Below are 21,106 nucleotides of genomic sequence, written 5' to 3'. Positions count from 1 at the left end.
TGAAGAAGTTTGTCACTGCCGAAACTTTTGGCCATGACTGGATGTATGTAGTTATGAGTCAATTATGAAGGTATATTACAGTACAACACTGCTCTCTAATGGTCAAACACAAATATACATTTCATTGAATCTTTTAAAACGACTCCAAAGCCCCTTCACATAACTGCTAGAAAATAACTGATATGTCCAGACTTTATTACCTTGTATTTGTAGTGTATTTAATCATTTTTGAAATAGTATTTTTATATGTATTTAGCATTTTCTACATAAATATTTTGCAATCTGTCGTCATTCAGCTGTTTAGCTAGTTTTGGCTAAAGTATGATCGCGATTTGAAGGACTTTGGGTCTCAAGCGTCCGCAGGGAACGTAGTTTTCTTCAGTCGGGCGAAGAGAGTTTAACTGTTGCTCGTCCTGCATGTGTTTCAGCTGGGCTTCTTCATCAGGTGAGACCGCAGCTGTTTTGGCTTATAAAAAAAAAGCAGATTTATTTAACCACGCATTAACAAATAAATAAATAAATACAAATAAAATAAAAAATTAATTAAAATTAAAATTAATAAAAAATTTAATCAACATTTCAATAAAATATAGGTACTGGTTTAGGTATAGCTGGTTTTCTTTCTTTTGAATGATTTTTTTTAGTCAAAGCATGCAGATCCTTAGATTTCCATCCTTAAATGCAAATGTTTAGATCAGGGGTGTCAAAACTCAATTCCTGGAGGGCTTTTTAGCTTCAACCCTAATTAAACACCTGATCCAGCTAATCAAGTCTTTCAGGCTTAATAAAGAACTTAATAAAGATAGCAAAATAATTAAATAAACAATTTTTGAAAAGATATAAAATTTGGAACATGGAATGCCTTTATGTATTAGCGATAACCGCAGTATTTAAAATGAACAGTTCTCTTATGATAACACCACATGTAAATACTACAGTGCCAGTACCTGGTTGAGCTCCCAGGTGACAGTATTGTGCAGTAGCCCCTCACTGCAGAACACAAGATCCAGGGGATGTGGTTAGATCCCCATCTAGGGGGTGGAGATGGGTAGGTTTAAGGTATATGTAAGGTGGGAGGAGTTGGATCTGGATCCAACCACGCCCCCTGGATCTTGTGTTCTGCAGTGAGGACCATCTCGTATTGTGCCTCAACACTGACACTGTCACACAAGAAGAAGACGCAGTGCTGCAGCTACTCCGAGGAGAGCTGTGTTCATCAGAGTAAGTTGCCATTATTTTACTAGTCATAGAATGGGAAACATTATATTAACCTGTTAATAGCCGTTTCTGTGTTCATATATTTAAGTAAAGGGTGATTATTTTAATAAGTACCGCGTTTTCTTTACTCATCTTATTTTTGTTTTTGCAATCAATATAGCTTGTGCGTAGTCACGCTTTATTTCTTTGTTCAAATCTATTAACAGTTACACGATTAGAACTGATCTGGAAAAACTGAGCGACCACATTTATACATTAAACTTGTAAAATGTTAAGTTGGTCGCAGTGCCATGCACTTAATGCCTCATCTGCAGTCATTTCTTCAAAAAGGTTCATTAGTTAACATTAGTTAATTACAAATGCAATTAGTAATTAGACATTATTTAACATATATAAATAACATATTTAAATAATTGAACAATATTTCCACAGCATTTATTAATCTTAGTTCATGTTAATTTCAGCATTTATTTATGCATTATTAAAATCACAAGTTGTGTTTGTAAACATCTATGCACTGTGAACTAACATGAACAATGAACGACTCTTTTTATTATCATTAACAAAAATTAGTAATCGTGTAATAAATGTATTGTTCATTGTTCATTCATGTAAGTTAATACATTAATGTTAACAAATGACATCTTATTGTAAAGTGTAACCATTAATATTTATTCATCATACTGTTGAACTTGACAGTATTTTCTCTTTTGTTATTTCATAGGAGCTTCAAAGAAGATGGAGAAAGCCAGGGTCTTGTGCCCTGCGTTTAACAGTATCCTTATGTTCATTGATTGGAAAAGAAAAACTCAATTAAAAAAAACTGGTTTTAGAGGGGTTTTGACCACTTCTTTAGCTAGTCCAAACCAGCTGAACACCAGCTTGGCCAGGCTGGGAGACCAGCTTGACTATCTTAATCCAGATCTGTGCAGGTTAAACTAGCTAAACGGCACAGGCTGGTTTTGGCTGGAATTTTTTTTGTTTTCTCCAGTGTGGCTAGAAGGCCGAGCTATCATAGGCCCCATTTACACTGCATGGTTCAAGTGGCCCAATTCCGATTTTTTCCGCTCATGTGGCACAGATCGGATATGACCGGTGACCGTGCAAGCAGGGATTCCGATTTTCGCAGATCGGATTCAGCCTCATTCATATGTGGTAATAAATCGGATATGAATCGGATACGTGCATTTGCGTGTGTGTAAGCAGACAAATCGGATATGGAAGTCGTACGTCATTAAAAAAAGTGACGTTTTCAGGTGGAGACCACCAACTGAGATCACAGACTTATTATGGCGCGATGGAGGAAGAGCACACAGTGGAGCAATGTGGAGGTTTCATGTCTTTTAAGTCTTTGGGGCGAAGAGACAGTGCAGGCAAAAATGCAGGGTTGTTACAGAAATAAATCCGTGTTTTGAAACATTTCACGAGATATGGGGAGGCACGGTTTGTGAGCGCTTTTTTTTTCTCCGCCGTACGAGATGTTTTGTTGATTTGTTTTTTTTTTGTTGACTTTTCAAAATATTGTGGAAAGCTAAACACTGTATAATTTTATTTGCATCTGCATCTATTGAATTACGTGCTGTTTTACTTCCTTTTCCGGGTCAGAACATCTACATTTGGTAGTTTCAGCAGTGTATAGTGTAAATGCAAAAATAGATACGTGTCAATTTTAAAAGATGATGTAAGCAGGTCGTCAAAAAAATCGGATATAGTCAGAAAATATGAATATATAATCAAAAACACAAACACAAAAAAAGCCATAGACAGCTGGATACTTAAGAAAAAATATTACTTTATCATTTTAAAACCATGGTATTAATATTGTGTCATGTACAAAAAAAAATCTAATCATTTTTTTTCTTTCCATAGGCACATATCAGCTATATGGCAGGGTTTTCATGTGTGGTGGCAAGAAGCCTGTGGGTCTGCGTATGCAGTTAATCTGACCCATGACCTCAGCATGCTGCGGCTCATGGAGACTTTCTGTGAGAGCACACCACAGCTCTCCCTCATGATGTACATCATGCTGCACAGCAACCATGCAAGACTGGTCCAGTGTGGGTAACCACTTATGTTCTAATGATGCTTATAACCACTTTACTGTAAAACATATGGCATCCAGTAAGCTCAGAAATGACCTACGCACCAGATTCATCCATTGTTTGTTAATACTGTAATTTACATTAAAGCCAAACAAGCTAACCAGAACTTCCTCCAAATTATGCTCCCGTTTCCTCTTGACACTTTGTGGTAAAAAGCATTTCCTCTTAGTTGTAATTCAGGTTCTATCCAATCTGATCTGAGAACATTGACTCACAGGAAATACAGAAACGTGTGGTTATCTGACCCTCTTACATGGACATTTACAGGTTCAAGATTTTACATTGGAAATCAAAAAAGTACCACTCTACCTGAAGTATGAAGGGTGGGGGGATGGAAGAAATAAAAAATGTCAAGGTGACAGTTGTCCTAATATCGTAATGAATATCACAATGAAGAACAAAAGCCTCATTAAAAAAGAAATTCTTGAAATGAAAACCTTAAGAAGATTAGCAGATTCTTCTTATTATTTTAATATAAAATTATTTTAATAAAACTGCCTCACTGCATTACAGTATTTGAAATACATTAGTAAATTAGTATTAGTAGCAATACAAATACAAGTACTAAGATTTGTTATTATTTATTTAATTATTACAAGTACTGAGAATTATACTAAGAAGTATTTTGTATTTTTCATCCACCAAGTCAAAGTGCTCACATCGAAAAATGTTATTTTAGGTTGTGTCATGCCATTTGGTGTCACTTCAAAAAACATTATATATATAAGTTTTTATATTTTGAAAGTAAACACTTGTTTTCAAGCTGTAAGGAAATTTTTATTGATTGATTGATTGATTTTTTTCTCTTCATGGGTATATTGTCTTTTAAAAGTTAATAAGCTTATGCTTCTATACAGCTATTGTAATATGTATGTACTATTATAGTATGTATTCATATTTTGAATTAACTTATTTTATAATATTTATTTTTAGCTTTAATTGATATTTATTTGAGTTTACTTAGTTTATTCCAGGATAGACTATTTCTTCACATTTAAATCAGACCTTCATATTCTTAAAGATTGTATTAATAACTAGATTAAAAAGTTTGTAGACAAACTTTAAGTTGGCTTGAAAAAGCCTAGCTAGAAAGTTTGATAAAAGTTTTAAAAGCTTGCAGTCTGAAAGTTTTCAGTTTGAAATAGTTTGAAAGCTAAATAAGTATAAAACATATTGCTAGGGTACCTGGGGTGGTTGATAGGCTGTTTCTATTATGACTAGCATGTTGCTAACATGTTTTAGCATGTTACTAGCATGGGGTTAGCCTTTTTTAGCATGGTTAACAAGTTACTTGCACGTTTCTAGCATGATTAGCATGTTGCTAACATATTGTTAGCATGATTAGCAAGTCACTAGCATTTTGTTAGCATGTTTCTAGCATGATTAGCATGTTGTTAGCATGTTTCTATGCTAATCCAGCTAAAACTTGTTGATTCAGTAAAAACAAAACACCCAACGGCCAAAACCACTTTAAAACCAGCTTGGGAGGCCAGCCAAAGCAGTCAATTGGCTTGGGCTGGTTTTAGCTGTTTTTTTTTTCAGTAGGGAGTTGTTAGGCTTTGCTATAGCAATAGACAGCTTAAATACAACATAAGTCTTCTTGTAGAAAAGTTTTCATCCCCTCAATTAAAGTCCATGGGATTTTAGGTGGTTTTGATAGTCGGGTTTATGAAAACCATAAGTCAGATCACAGCTAGAAAAGATATTGCAACCTGAGTCAGACCGGTCTGAAGGTCTGACCCTAGTTTGGTGGCTGTAGCTTTAAAAGTATAGGAGGAGATACATTTTAAAATTTGGTCTCAGAAGAAAAAGAAGCAGCAGCAGAAGAAAGTTTAAAGAGAATTTCAGTAAGTTGGCTTTTTCAAGCCAACTTAATAATATTGGTGTGAGAGATATTTCAGATCATGCTGGTGTTTATCTTAAATTACATTTAGATAACATGCCAAAAAGTTGAATCTGGCATTTAAACACAGGAATATTAAATGATACAACATTACAGGAGTAACTTAAAATTGAATTTGAGCACTACCTACAGGACAGTGATAATGGAGAGGTTTTACCTCATGTGTTATGGGATGCCTTTAAGGTGGTTGTATGAGGGAAAAATATTCTCTTGACTTTCCGTGCGGAAAAAGACCAAGCAGAATAAATTGCAGGAACTACAAGAATACATAAACAAGCAAAGGACAGTAAAGAATGTAGCTCATATAGACCCATCTCAGTTCTCCATGTAGATTATAAACTGTATACTTAAATTCAAGCAAAAAGATTAGAAACCGTTCTACCAAGATTTAATAGAAAAACAAAATGAGTGTAGTCTTTCTTAGCCTAGACAAAGAGAAGACCTTCGACTCTGTAAGCTGGCTATACTTATATCAAGTGCTACACAGCTTTGGTTTCAAGGAGAAATTTATTAATTCTATTAAAGCATTATATTCAGTTTCCCACTGCAATATTAAAAATAAATGATTATTTATCTCAGAGAATTACATTGGAGAGAGGAACTCGACAGGGATGTCCACTGTCCCCATCCCTATTTGCGCTATTTATTAAACCCCTGGCCCAATTAAGACAAAATATGGACATAAATATTAAGTAAATATTAAAGGTAAAGAAGAGAAGATAAGTCTTTATGCTGGTGACATTCTTGTTTATTTGAGTAACCCCGAAAATACAATACTTATGTTGTGGTCCTCCTCCAAGGCATTTGAGAGCCTTTCTGGCTATTCATTGAATGTTAACAAAACACAAATCTTGACATTTAATTTCTCACCCCCACAGGCTTTTAAAAAGTTACATAATTTTCAATGGGACTCTCAGCGCATTAAGTATTTAGGGGTAAATATACCAAGGGATCCTACTTTGATATATAAATCCAGTTATGTCCCCATTAACAAGACAATAGAAACAGATGTGAATAGATGGACATTACTCCCACTGGATATGAGCAATAGAGTAATCAGTTAAAATGAATATAGTCCCTCATCTATTGTATTTATTTCAGGCTTTATCAGTTGAAATTTCTCAGAAACAATTTAACGACTGGTACAGAATAATCTCTAGATTTATTTGGAATAGTAAAAAACCACGGATTACATTTAAAACTCTACAGTTAGCAAAAGAAAAAGGAGGATTGTCATGCCTGCAAGACTACTATATTGCTGCCCAACTGAGAAATTTGATGTGTTGCTGTGATTCAACCTATATTACCAATTGGAAACAATTAGAAATCTTGCAAAGCCCAATTCCAGTTCAGTCACTTTTAGGTGATAACAATAAATTTAAGGAGATATCAGAAAACATATCTCAGTGGACAACATGTGGTTTAGAACTGTGGTATAAATTAATGAGAAAATTCAAACTAGAGCATCAGATGAGAAGTTGGATTGGCTATGATTCTCAGTTCTACCCGGCTCAGATGGGTAAAAGGTTTCAAAGCTGGGCACAAAAAAAGAAAAAACTGCTTGCTGTTCTATTATATCAATGGGGGAAATTCAGGATTTTAAGAATTTAATGATCAAATTTGGTCTGGAGAAACAGGATTTTTATAGATTTTTACAAGTTAGACACTATTATGATACAAAAATCAGAAGAGTAACACATGATTATCCTCCTTTGATAAATAAATAAGGTTTATAATACAAATACTTGTGAAAAAATATTAATATCTGGTGTATATAACTGCATCCAAGATATTAAAGGCCATTTTACTCAGTATATCAAAGGAAAGTGGGAAAAAGGAAACGCAGATTTGTATTCCAGTTAAAGAATGGCTGAACTTATGGCATTCACAGGGTGTGACTAGTCATTCCAGGGCTCTAAGGGAATTTTGTTGGAAAAATACAATTTGTTTCTTTATTATGCCCAAAGTGAAAGCAAAACAAAAAGGAATGACAAATCAGGGCTCCTGTGGGAGGCAGTGTGGGCCATTACTGGCTGATCATGTACATTTCTTCTGGACTTCTTTAATCTGTTTTGGTCAGAAATATATTCTAGCATAGAGGAAATCTTGGAAATTGAGATTGGTAAAACAGTTTATATTCTATTTCTTGGCAACATACCTGATTAAGTTAATAATAGAAATAAATATGCAAAACTGGAATATGTATATTCATTAATGTAAATGTATGTAACTAGGATCAACTGCTGCTTGACAGAATGCCTACGGAAATTAGTATTATGTTTATGAATATATAACCACAAATATTTACGTATACATGCTTACAGACATTTGCTTATATTGTAACCGGTTGACCAGACTGATTTTTTTTTCACTATTTGTGTTATACTTTGGAAAAATATTTATGCTTGTACCCATGAAGGAGTGTTGTTTGTTTGTTATTGTGTTAAAGTTCACAAAAAAAAAGTAAAAAAAAAAAAGAATATGTATGTATGTGTATATATTTGGACTTATAAAGATTTGGGTGATCAGGTTTATTTCAGTTAACAATAACAACACTTTTATAGCACATGCTATCTCTGAACCAGCATTAGAAAACCACTGATGTAAATGAAAGTAAAAGAAACGTACTTGGTTACTAATGTAACCTCGGTTCCAATACTGAAGACTTTTTTATTTAAATGACAAAGTGTAACTGCACGGCCATGGTTTGTGCAGTGAAGTAAAATGAACCAATGGCAAGTCAGCAGAGCTGCACGAGCCTATGGCCACAAAGCCCACCAATATGGGTGGGGCCATCTGTCTATAAAAGTGGGCATTCTGGCATAGGATCCTCAGGTTACTTCAAATGAAGCAATGACACTGAGTTGTGGAGCTCCATAGCACAACTGGAAACACACCGGCAGATCAAAGATGCTGCACGTATGCTTTTAGCGACGAGTGGAGGGGTGGGGCTGCCTTCACTGAAGACAGCGAACCGCGAGCGAAGCAGAGCGAGACACAACCCTCGTAGTGAGAGCGGTCTGTCTCAGTGAGCGCATCCTTAGCATGGGCATGGCCCAGCGGTGCACTCAAATTCGAAGCTGTCAGCGATATTGAAATCACACTGATCTGCTTAGAAGGATTGAGCTGCTTGACAAAACAAGAGGTGCTGATCCTCACGTGGAAACACACTGGCAGATCAAAGAGCTACATGGAGAGTAAAGCACACGGGGGCTGTGCCAGCGTGAAATCACTCAAGCCTGATTGCTCGCTGTTTCTTTCTCTGAGGTAACTGGGAGGAGAAAAACACGAGAGCGGTAGAGGCAAGGCCACCTTCATTGAAAAAGGGGGTCCACGAGCAAAAAAAAAGGGCAGACTGCCTTCGCAGTGAAAGCAGCCAGTCAGCGATACAGAATCATTGGTGAAAGCATTCTACTCCGATCCGCCTAGAAGGATTCAGCCACTTGATGTAATGAGGGGAGCTGATCCTCACTTGCAAAACACACCGGTGGATCAAAGTGCAGTGTGGAGAGCGAGCATCCAGGCTCTGTGCCAGTTGCTTAGCTCCCTGACTCCGCTGTTTCTCTCTCCGAGATGGCTGAGAGAGAAGAAACGGGAGAGCGGGGCTGCCTTCATTGAAGAAGGTGGACCGCAAGTGGAGAAGATCGAGACTCATGCTCTCAGTGGCGTGGTGCTGCCTAGACAATAGACACACTCACAGCCCTTTTGCATTGTGCACGAGCCACGCTCGTAGAGTAACATTTGCAACAACGTCGCTAGGAAAATTGGCAGGGGATGTGCTTAAGGCTTCGAGGACGCTGAGTTTGCTTCATTCCGTTGTGAAGCGTGTCAATGGCTTCAAATTTTGTGGATCAGCGAAGAGATGATCGTTGTCGCTGAAGGAGAAGAAATCCGAGGATCCTATGCCAGAATGCCTGCTTATATAGCCAGATGGCCCTGCCCATATTGGTGGGTTATGACGGGCTTCATGGCCATAGGCTTGTGCATTGGTGCTGATTTACCATTGGTTTGTTTTATTTCACTGCATGAACCATGGCCATGCAGTTGCACTGCGTTATTAAAAAAAAAGGCTTTAGTACTGGAGAAAAAAAGTCTTTTTCCCATAAAACCTAGCGACACAGTATGAGTGTAGTATCAAAAGGGAACTAAAATATGACACTGATGTTTCTGTTCTGCAGATTTGAGTGTGGGCACCTCCACTACATCTAGCATGGATGGTGGTGAAATTATCATTGGCCGCTTTGTTCATTTCTGCCTGACAACGACAATCTCACTTCCTTTCTCTGTGCCCCATATTTGTGACATGTGCTTGGATGCAGGGCACTAATTTCATGGACAGCCCTGCAGGGGAATGGCTCTACCGGGCCACTGTAGGGCTCATCTGGTACTTCAGCTGGTTCGATATGGCTGAAGGACACACCAGAGGCAGGAGTCTGATCTACCACACATTTTTAATCATAGACACCAGCATCCTGTTGGCCACATGGTGGTGTGTACCACGATGCAGAGAGGAACCAGTGCACGCCTTCATTCTGATAATATCCATCCAGATTTGGGAAAAGTTACATATTGTTGATAAAATTTCTTTACTATTGCTGTTTTCACACCAATGTGGAGGCCAGCAGATTTGGGAAAAGTTACATATGATGTAACGGATGGAGTGGAGCCGCCTGTGGATATTAAGGCCGACAGTGCTTCTGTTCAAACCATCAAGAGGATGGGCCGACATGCTGCTAACTTCTACACAACAAACAACACTAAAAATCAATGGTATGTAGCTTGTCTAACTGTTACAGATATTTTGTTATTGTATTTGTAAATTCTTGTACGAAGTACCCTAACAAATAAAATAAGGGCCCGAGCACCGATGGTGTGAGGACCCTATTGTATCTGCTTTTGTTTATTCGATGGTGTGAGGACCCTCTTTGTATATGCTTTGTTTATTAGGGCCCGAGCACGATTGAGGACCCTCTGTATCTGCTTGGGTGTTATATATTATATTATTATTCTTCTTCTTCTTCTTATTCTTCTTTTCTTCTTCGTCTCCAAATGAATCGCATTTTTGAGGGCCCTACAAACTTCTCGAAAAGTCCTGAAACTTTGCACACGCGTCACGACCTGGTGAAAATTTACGTCTGTATAGGTTTCAGAAATGTGGCAAAATGGCTTTATCGTAAAAAAAATCAACAGCCCTCCAGCTGTTTCTACATCACGAAATTGGCCTGCATTGTAAAGCATCAGTACCTACAAAAAAAGACTCTTGGAGCAATAAACCCCAATCGGTAATTTTATTTTTATGAGCAAATATTTGCATCATTTTTGTCATTTGCATGCCTTGTATTTTAACGAACTACTACTAGAGATTTTTTCAGCTCAAATTTGGTATGCCCTAATCTAAAGCCTTTTATGTTTAAATTGCGAAGATCTTGCGTTTTCGTTGAAGGGTGTGTCCGTGGCGGCCTGACGAATTTCGATGATTCGCCATGAAAAATGAAGTTGCTATAAACTCAGACATAATGGTCCAATCGCCCACAAACTTCACATGTTTGATAAAGACTCCTGACCGAACAGATTGATATGCCCATATTTAGTTATAGTCATAGCGCCACCTACTGGCAACAGGAAGTGATGATTTTACACTGTATCAAACTACCCCGGGAAATTTTATGACATCCTTTTTTTTTTTTCAGTCACTCTATTCTAAAGGCCTGTGCGATTTTTGTGAAGATTCTTGAGTTTTCGTTAAAGGGCGTGTCCATGGCGCCGTCACAAACTTCGATTCTATGGGAATAAAAGTTATGTAACTCAGGCAAAAAATGTCCGATTCTTGCCCAAAAAACATGTTCGATAAGAGTCCTGGCAAAACAAATCTGAAGGCCAAGATCCATTGGGTGTGGCAAAATGCCTATGCGCCACCTATACATTTTCAACGGAGTGCGCCTCGAGCTATGTTTCACGTACATGTAGAAAATCGGTACACACACATGTAAACACAATACCTACAAAAAAGTCTCTTGGTACGAAATTCGAATCCCAACAGGAAGTCATTTTGAATTTTCTCTGCAGTGTCACGTTTTGCCATTTTCAGGGGTTGTACTTTAACGAACTCCTCCTAGAATTTTATCAGCTCAAATCAACAGCACTTTGTCTTCAAGCAAGGATGTTTAAATTGTGAAGATCTGAGGTTTCGTTTGTTTTTTTTTTTTCCCTTTTCGTGTCTGTGGCGGCCTTGCTTAGAAATTTCGATGTTTCGCCAATGAAAATATAGGAAGTTGCTATAACTCAGACACACAATGTCCAATCTGACCCAAATTCTTCACATGTTTGAGAAGACTCCTGACCTGAATATATCTACATGCCAATATTCAGTATCGCTATAGCGCCACCTGCGTGCAACAGGGAAGTGACATGTTTTACGCCGTAATAAACTACTCCTAGAAATTTTATGACAGCATAACTTTTTTTGGTCAGCTAATCTTAAAGGCTTTGCAATGTTAAAATTGTGAACATCTTGAGGTGATTTAAAGGGTGTGGCCATGGCGCCGTGACAAAGTTTGAGCCATGGGATGGAAGTTGTTGTAACTCAGTCATAAGATGTCCAATCTTCCCCAAACTTCACATGTTCTAAAAAGTCTTGGCCCGAAACAAATCTGACGGTCATTAATTCCACTTAATGCATAGCGCCACCTGCTGACAACAAAAATGGCTTATTTTTTTAACTTAAACATGCAATGTCAAATCTGCACCAAACTTCAAAATATTTAAAAGTCATGGCCTGAAGATATTAAAGGCCAATATTCAGTTATAATCATACGCCACCTGTTGTCAATAGGACACCTCATGCCTTATACTAATCAAACATTCGCATGTTCAATCTTGCACTAAATTTCATATGCTTGATTTAAAAGTGCTGAACTGAAGAAATCTACATGCTGAATCCACTATTATATTCATAGCGCCACCAGCTGGCAGCTGGATTTTTGATGGCACATATAAATGACTTTTGACATGATTTCTCTTAATATTTCCACTTAAATGCATATATCTCGCCGTTCGCTGTTTTACAAAAGCCACCCGCTGGTGGTGAGCCCGGGGCGAGGGGCCCGTTCATCGCTGCTTGCAGCTTTAACTTTATTTGTATTTGTAAATTCTTGTACGAAGTGTTTGTACGTATATATATATATATATATATATATATATATTATATATATATATATATATATATATAATATGTATATATATATATATATAATTTTTTGACAATGTTACTGTTAATATAAAGTCATTCATTTAGCTTGTATTAAAGGAATAACTTGCCCAAAATGAAAATTAGCCTTTTTTGCTCATCATCATGACTTTCCACACCCGTATGACTTTTCTGTTTAGTCAATGGATCACAAAAGGAGATATTGGACAAAACAACATAAAAGGGTTTTTTTTTTTTTTTTTTTTGGCGACACATGCAGTGTATTATCCAAGTCTTATAAAGTTATCCTATGGCTTTTTGTGATGAACAGACCAAAATTTAGGTGTTTTTCAAACACATCACTCATGCTTTAGTACTCACATGAAGCACAGTCTGAATCAGACAGTGTTTTTCCTTTCTTTGATTTGTGAAATATAAATACATGAACAGTTATTATATGTGTGAATTAATCATGGTGCCAAAACTTTTTATAGATTTTGCACATATATATCTGTTTAAAAAGTGTGAGTTTTGTCATAATTTGCAATCAATCACAATGGAGAAAAAAAAAAAAATCCTTAAACAATAAAGAAAAAAACTGAAACCCATCCTATGATCTTTGAAGGGATAGTTCATCTTGAAAAAAAAAGGGTGAGTAAATGATGACACAAGTTTAGTTTTTGGGTGAACTATCCCTTTAAAAGATTTGTGTTTGATTCAGTTAGGGTTGATTTTTTTTTATTTTTTTTTTAAAAATTTTTTACATTATTAGTATTTCCAATTCTATTAGAATTCCTTCAGGATTTCTTGACAAAAGTATGTTGGTAGAGACATCATCTTCCAAAAAGATTGGATCTAAGTGTACAAAAATCAGCCTGGAGTGTTAGCTTATTCTATTTGTCTTATTTTATATGAGTATCATATCAATCTCATTTTCACTTCATTAAATGACTCATTATTGTCAGCGCAAATGTTTGAGGTATTAGAAAACATTACCCCAAAAAGTGCATTTTCTCTGTGCTACTGTATTCCTATATTTGGTGTTTGAGGCTGTAGTTTCATTTTAATGTCAAATGCATGGAAATCGGCATGAGTCTGGAGAGTTAGATATTGGTTATCTCTTTCAAACATGTGTTTTCTTGCACAACCTAATACATCATGGTTTATGATGTCACTGTTCTGTTGAGTAATAAGGGACTTTTGACAGGTCTCCACTGCAAGTTTTGTTGATGTTTTAAATAACCTCATCCAGACTATTCAGTGTATTTTATGTGGGTTACTTGACAGCAGATTTTCTTAACAAGCTTGATGGGAAACACAGCTGGGAATGTCTTTTTATATGTAGGTTTGAATTTTGGCTGGCATTCCTGGTATTCCTTTAGCTCTCTGTTAGATTATTTAATATATATTTAATACAAGCATTAGTACAGTATGTGCCTGAGACAAGCATCACTTCAAGTTATGGCAGTTAAATGTAAGTATTGAACTTTGGTGCAAAAATGTGCGGCTTATTGAGGAGAGGTTTGATAATACTTTCCTAAAGACTTACTGATGATTTCTACCTGGTGAATGATAATGAACAGTAATAAGGAAGAAATACCATTTACACTCAAAGAGGGTTTTGAGACCAAGTCATATCTAGAGACACAGGAGTGGGCCTTGGGCCAGTAAAAAAAACACTCAGAACACCCTAGAAATCCCCTGAAAACCAGCCAAAACGCCCTAGCCCATAGCAAGGCCACTCACTTTACAATATATAAATATTCCAATATAGTGTCTTAAAGAAAATATACAAATAAAACACCTTCAGACACCTTCAGCATTTCACACATTATCACAGTTTAGAAAATGGAAACTTAAACTGTGTCAGAACAAATTCACCTTGATAATGTCAGAAAATACTTAAGCAAAACATGGTCAAGTGTCAATAATTTTTGGTCCCAAATTTTTATGTATTTTACTGTATGAAGAATTTTTGGGTATGTCACAGCTTATTTTATTTTGCTATCCTCACTTACATTAATGAACTATAGTGTCCTGCACCCACTAATAAAAAGATATCTGGTGTCTGAATAATTTTTGGTTTGATTGTATATTTGACTGAATTTTTCATCTATGTTGAGGAAGTCTTTAGTACAATCATTCCTATTTACTTTAAGGCAGTGGCTATTTACACTAAATGCTAATAGAAAGAGATGCTATTTACACTAAGTAATTTACACTATGTAAAAAATAGAGCTTATTTTATTCACAATAAGTGTAAATAAGATGCTATTTTTACTACTTAATGCAAATTGGGGACAGATATCTGCACCTCAGTATTGTAGTACATTATAAAACAGTATGCAATTATAATAGCCTCTGCTGACAAGTTGGGTATTTACACTTAGTGCACTTACTTTATTACACATTTGGTTCTTAACACACTTTATTTCAGGGCTCAATTTTTTTCATTGGACTTTGTTTATTGTTCAAAATTTAACAGAACAAACATCTTGTCAGATTTACATTTGTACATTTTATGTATTTGTTGTCTTTTATGCAAAGTGAAGTACATTGCATTCAAGGTATACATTTGAATTCATTTTCTTTTTTGACTGAGAATTGCTGCCTACCACTTTTTTTTTTTTAGAATATTGAACTTTATATTTAGAAATTAAACAGTGAGCAATTATTTGGCATTTCCCCTGATCTCTATTATAGATCATTGAGAATTTTGTACTTTGAACCAATGCCTGTGAGTCTGGTCTGGTCACATGTTCGTGACATCACTACATTCTGACACGACGAATCGTTCAAAGACGTTACTAGGGTGGAGTTTATGAATGAGTCTAAAGTTTACTTTCTGTTTTAGATCTTTTTAAAGGGAGGTTTTGTTGTTTTTTTATTATGCTGTCAGGTTTCTCACACTGGGCATGATGGAGGAGAGCTTCCCTTTTCATTACTCTTTATTGGAATACCTGTTTACTTTGGTAGGATTGTTAATGTTCCTGCTGGATATAGTGCTGGACATTTGGACTGTTGTGTCATTCTATCAGGATGGGGCCTATGTGGTTATGGCAGTGATGATCTTTCTGCTGCTGGGCTCTTCAGTGTTGTTACAGGTGTTCAGCTGGCTCTGGTACTCTGATTCAATGAACAAGATTGAGACTAAGGTGGAGAAATTTACAGACCGGCATTCATTGATCAAACCATTCCACTTCATGCAGCTCGGCGTCTACCTCAGGTCTGTGACAGATTTGCTACTCAATTTTCCTTGAATACTCTTGTGAAGAAGTACACTTTAGCATACTTAAAAAAAAGACTGCTTATTACTGAAATAATGTACAATACTTTAAAAGAAGTACTTAAGTGAATGCAATGTTTTCAGACAATTTTCAGAATGTATTGTGGTGGAGTAGATGGAAAACAATAGAGTGTGTAAAAATGAATAAGCAATGGTGAATTTTCAGTTTCCATTAAACACGTTTCTACGAAAATAAATGTACTGTATGAATAACAATTTTCATTTTCGTTTTTGTGTACTACAGTATTGACTTTTCCCAATATACTTTTATGTACTGTTGAAATATGTATCCAAAATGCTCAGTGTGATACACAAACAAAACTCTTGACACTCTTGTATCGTATAGAAAGCAGTCTGTCAACAAAGTAGATTTTTTTTTTTTTTTTTTTTTTTTTTTTTAATTGCATGTGACATGAAATGAAATTTGCAAATAACAAACATTTTGACCAGTGTGGCTCATACAATGACAAAAACACTTGACATTTTGGTGGCATTGGCCAAGTTGTTGACACAATAACTAGATTTTGAAGCATGAATTAAACGTTTTGGGCGAGTTACTACATTTTGCAGACACATACAAGGGTCTTCAATGTTTTCAGGACAAGGACCCCGGCCTTAGGTGATAGAGACATGGATCAGGGACCCCCTGATACAAAATGTCAAGCAGAGCTACATATTAAGCATATAGCCTTTAATATTAATAGAAACTGACCATATTATGATTTAGAATAAATATTATGTTACATGCATATTATGTTAAGACAGTAGATCAGAACTATGCACATTATTGCTGTTGCACTTGTCTGTATATGACTTGTTAAAATGCATAATAAAGAAGCACGTTGAGATAAAAATCACAATTCATTAGTTGTTTGCAGTTGTTGTCAATTATTTTAATTGATTTGCAGATTCATACATTTTAATTTTACTAGTCAGATGGACAGTTTCTGTTACCTGAACTTTAGCTACAAGTTTATTAAAAATTCACAATATAATTTTACTCTCAGAAGGACAAATTAAAATTTAGTTAAACTTTAGCTTCAAGTTTACTAAAACTTAACATTTTAATTTGTACTGTGAGATGGACAATTAAGAATCAAATCACTGAGTGAGGGTTTTTAATAAAGTGCAGATATAATGTGTAAGCAAGGGCTCCACCATGCCAAGAATAGCACATAATGTACAGTGAGACATTCACGATTATTTACAAGGCATTACTTTTACAAAAAAAATAAAAAAAATAATAATAAAATATATTTTCTAGTTAATCTATTAGTCTCTATTTGCATTGCGCATATCTATTGCGAAATTTTTTTGCCTTATTTTTGTCCCGTGCTAGTATCACAATATCAACAGCAGATTCAGAGTGAATCACGCATTTATATGTAGATATAATTTCCAAAACTTTGCAGCGTGTAATTAACCATGGGTCCTCTTGGCAGCATTGAACTCTTAGACGTCATTGAATTTCAGTCAGAGTTGTGCGACACTCAGTCACTGTTTACGGATACCATAAATGAGTAAAATATATGAGAATAAATGAGAAGTGCCATAAACTGAATCCTATCTGTCACAAAAAGTCAGTGACTTCTTTAATAACACTGCTTTTTTTCTGTATAAAAAACGCTAAAATATGCATGCTTGATGTATGAGAATCAACGAGTTTAGTTTCTTTTGTCACACAAACACGTTTCTTCACAAACAAGAACCAATCATCTTCAATAACAAATGACAATTTTTCTCATGTGTCAATTTTTTTTTTTTTTTTTTAATTGTTTCAAAGTTGACACATATGGGTTTGGAATGGCATGAGGGTGAATAAATGATGATAGAACTGAACTATCCCTTCAATATCAACATTGATTAAAAATTAAATATAGCTTTTTTTCTTTATCCTTAGTGCGATTTGGGGTTATCATTGAAAAACAAACTCAACAAATGTGATTGAGAACTGAAACAGGACTCAAACTATTTACACATCTAAATAAACTGTGGCCTTGCTGTTGTTTATTGTATTGTTTTGTTGTATTAAGTGTTGCTTGAGTTAAAGCAGGTACCTTGTGTTCACAGGTATGCTGGAGTGATAGAGATTTCCACAACATATTTTCTTCAGCACACTAATAGTTTCACAGAGGGTGTGGCTGTGTACCTGAACCATGATCTTCAGATGCTTCGTCTATTTGAGACATTCTCTGAAAGTGCCCCACAACTCATACTTATGATGACTAGAATCCTACAGAGAGGAGAGCTGGAGCTTATTACAGGTCTGTCTCAAATCCAGAGCACCTATTATTTTTCAGATCATAATTCTTATGTGTCTCTAAACCACTTAAAGTGATAACTAACCCATAATGGAAAATTCTATCATTAATTGACTGTCTTTGTGAGTCATTTGTTTATCATTTTGTCATTTGTTTCGAAGCACCTGAAACACCACAACAAAACTCAGCTCAAACATATACATAACTTTTTAACCAGTTGCAATGTTTTATTAAAAGTGTAATCTATTAAATGCAATTAACAAATATAATATAATATAATAATATAATATAATATAATGCCATTAAATATAAAGTGTCTTTATAATATTTTATACGTAGTCATGAAACTCTAGATGGCGAAGGCCAATAGGTTCCAACTCAATCTGATATAATCACATCATTATTCACACAGCGCAGCTGATTGGTTTGTTTTCAGTCAGCATTCAAGCCCTTCACCTTCCCCAGCTCCACCTGTATAGATCTGCTATGGGGTGATTTCATGTATGTTATATGCTTGGGTTATTTTTATATGTGTGCAGCAGCAAGGCTTGGGTTCTTGTTCTGCCGCAGCAGCCATAGCATATCTATTATACTTATAAATATTTGTAGGGCTTGTTTTGTTTGTTTTATGGAGAGCTTGGTTAATCAGACCAATGAAACTCTTCCATTTTGGTATAAAAATGTGTCATGAAAAATATCTACAAATAAAATGATCTGAGATCAGATAAAATATAGAGACTGGTTCAGAGGTTCATGGAGATTGCCCCTAGTGGCAAACCATTGAAATCTCAAAACCTTTCAAAATAGTTCTGACATAACAAAGCCTTGTTTACTCATTTACTGCATCATTTGAATCATTTACTTACAGAAATGATTTTGGCAGTTTTCGCACTCTGAATCACTGGTTCAAAACAAACAGGTTTCAAAGCTTCACAAAGCAGTGTTTAGAAAGCACCCATCACTAGCTGTGATTATTCTGAAGAACAGCACTATTACAACATGTGATATTGTTTAATAACATGCAATGGTTTTTCATTTCAGGTTTTAAAATTCTCACATCAGCTGCTGCAATTTCCTGTAGCGTTGCTATGTACCACCGCAGCATGCGTGCCTTTCTTCCTGCAAAACGCAAGATGAGTTGGATCTCCACTGGTGTCTACTTCATGTGGAACTTGTTGCTGATCATTCCCCGTGTAACTGCTCTGGCACTCTTCTGCAGTGTATTGCCATGCTACATCATAGCTCACTTCCTGTCCCTGTGGATGCTGCTGGTTTTAGCGGCCTGGAGCCAGAAAACAAATTACATGGAACATTCTGGTTGGGAATGGCTCTACAGAGCTTCCATTGGACTCATTTGGTACTTCAGCTGGTTTAATGTATCAACAGGAAGCATAAAATTGAAGTCAATTCTCTATTATAGTTTCATGGCTTTGGACACAATGATGCTCCTGGGCTTCTGGTGGTGGAAGGTGTTTGAGTATGCAGGCTGCTGGAGCTCCTTAAATCCTCTTATTGTGATCCCGACACTACTTGGTTTGTACGTCATCGGAATAATAGTGAAAATTATATACTATAGATTGTTTCATCCCAACTGTGATGAAAAGAAAATCGCTGAACCCATTGAAGAAGAGCAGCTCAGACAAGCAGCAGCATGTTATGACATGACAGACTCGGTACAGACTTCACTTCACATTTCAGCTGCAGCTCCTGCTCAACCTTTCGCTAGAGTTCCCAACAGACATAGAAAAATGGCTGCTAACTTCTACTCTTAGTTCTTGGTTCTACTTTTTAAAACCACCCCCACCCCAATTTCATCATAATTTATTGCAGTTAATGTTTATTTATAAAAATGTATTTATAATGTATTTTTCTACAAAGAATACCTTGATTTTGTACAAAAATGTTTTGATATTGTAGCATTTTCTGTTGTGTAAATAATTAATAATATACATTTCCTTTGTTTGACTGATTTCTGTTTGCAACATGCTTTTATCTTTTAAAACATTTAAGAGAGCAAGATGGGTAAACTGAACTGATTTTGACTATTGGAGAGCAAAGTGCACTGTAATAAATAATAATAAAAAAAAATTATTAATAATAACAACAATAATAAATATAGGGGGCCAGGCACAGCAGAGGTAAAATGAAGAGCAAAAGAGCTGTCTTTACTTGGTGAAGACTTAAGTTCCAATCCTGTTTCAACACGTCTGTCTGATTAGCTAGTTCAGGTGTGTTTGATTAGGGCTGAAGCTGAACTCTGCAGTACGATAGCTCTACAGTAGTAGGGTAGGAGACTCCGGTTAAAGACATTTGTTGATACAGCATTTAATACAATACTCAAAAAATCAGTCAAATGTAACGTGAATGTCATACAGTTTCTTACTCAAGACAAAAAAAAAAAAAAAAAATTAGTTGAAAGCGTACCGAGCTGTGGAAGAGAGACTGTTTCTCAAGCAATTTCCCTGAGCGAGATTCGAGACGGAGTGGACACAGACAAAGGCGTTACATTCATTCATTCTTCTCCTGTCTAGGACAAGTTTGAAAAAGTAGATTTTTCAGATAAAATGCTAAATTGGGAAAAATCTTGACTTTGATCGTTTGATCTTTTTTGCTGAGTTTACATCTGTGTTTTAACCCTAACCCTAACCCTAACCCTAACCATTTTGAGAAATGTCTCAGAAAAACAAATTCCTTCTAAATATCGTTTGTGTTCCACAGAGGAAAGAAAGTCACAGAGGTTTGGAACAGCATGAAAATAAATAAATGATGACACAAATTGAGCGTCAGCATCAGTTCTGGCAGGCCAGGTAGTCAAGACGCTGCTAATGCTATTTGCTAACAACACTGTCCTGTCAGCTGATCTGCTCCAGCTGATCTGCTTCAGCTGAGCTGCATTAGCTGGTTAACTCCCCTCACTGCTAAATGGCCAAAGGTCAAACAAGGCGCCCTATTTAAACACATTCAGTGTGCTCATACAGACTGCTGCTCGCTTCTGCTGCCCGCCACCACCCCAGCTCCTCCTTATGCATAACGTGGCATTTGCTTTGTCATGTTGCCTGCTCTGTTCACAGGGGGGATATAACTGTGTTAGCGTTCCCTAATGCTGCTGTCCTCTGACTCTCTGCTATTTCATGGTGCTCATGAAAAGTC

General features: G+C 36.1%; 1 protein-coding gene and 1 pseudogene across 1 annotated transcript; both read left to right on the top strand.

The window, feature by feature from the left end:
* Positions 1-8,674: 8,674 nt before the first annotated feature.
* Positions 8,675-14,080, top strand: LOC122148851 (annotated as a pseudogene).
* Positions 14,081-14,931: 851 nt separating this feature from the next.
* Positions 14,932-19,925, top strand: LOC109111697 (XK-related protein 8-like). Its single transcript, XM_019124663.2, has 3 exons — positions 14,932-15,635; positions 17,766-17,959; positions 18,998-19,925. The coding sequence occupies exons 1-3, from the start codon at positions 15,325-15,327 to the stop codon at positions 19,726-19,728; spliced, it is 1,236 nt and encodes a 411-aa protein (XP_018980208.2). The 5' UTR covers positions 14,932-15,324; the 3' UTR covers positions 19,729-19,925.
* Positions 19,926-21,106: the final 1,181 nt, after the last annotated feature.

This window comes from Cyprinus carpio, chromosome A19 (assembly GCF_018340385.1).
Source record: "Cyprinus carpio isolate SPL01 chromosome A19, ASM1834038v1, whole genome shotgun sequence".
In the NCBI taxonomy this organism is placed as follows: domain Eukaryota; kingdom Metazoa; phylum Chordata; class Actinopteri; order Cypriniformes; family Cyprinidae; genus Cyprinus; species Cyprinus carpio.
This window is presented reverse-complemented; position numbering and strand designations above follow the sequence as displayed.

Coding starts and splice junctions, on each gene's coding strand:
- LOC109111697 (XM_019124663.2), top strand. CDS start 15,325: ATGATGGAGGAGAGCTTCCCTTTTCATTACTCTTTATTGGAATACCTG. Junction 15,636..17,765: donor CAGCTCGGCGTCTACCTCAG/GTCTGTGACAGA, acceptor TTGTGTTCACAG/GTATGCTGGAGTGATAGAGA. Junction 17,960..18,997: donor AGAGCTGGAGCTTATTACAG/GTCTGTCTCAAA, acceptor TTTTCATTTCAG/GTTTTAAAATTCTCACATCA.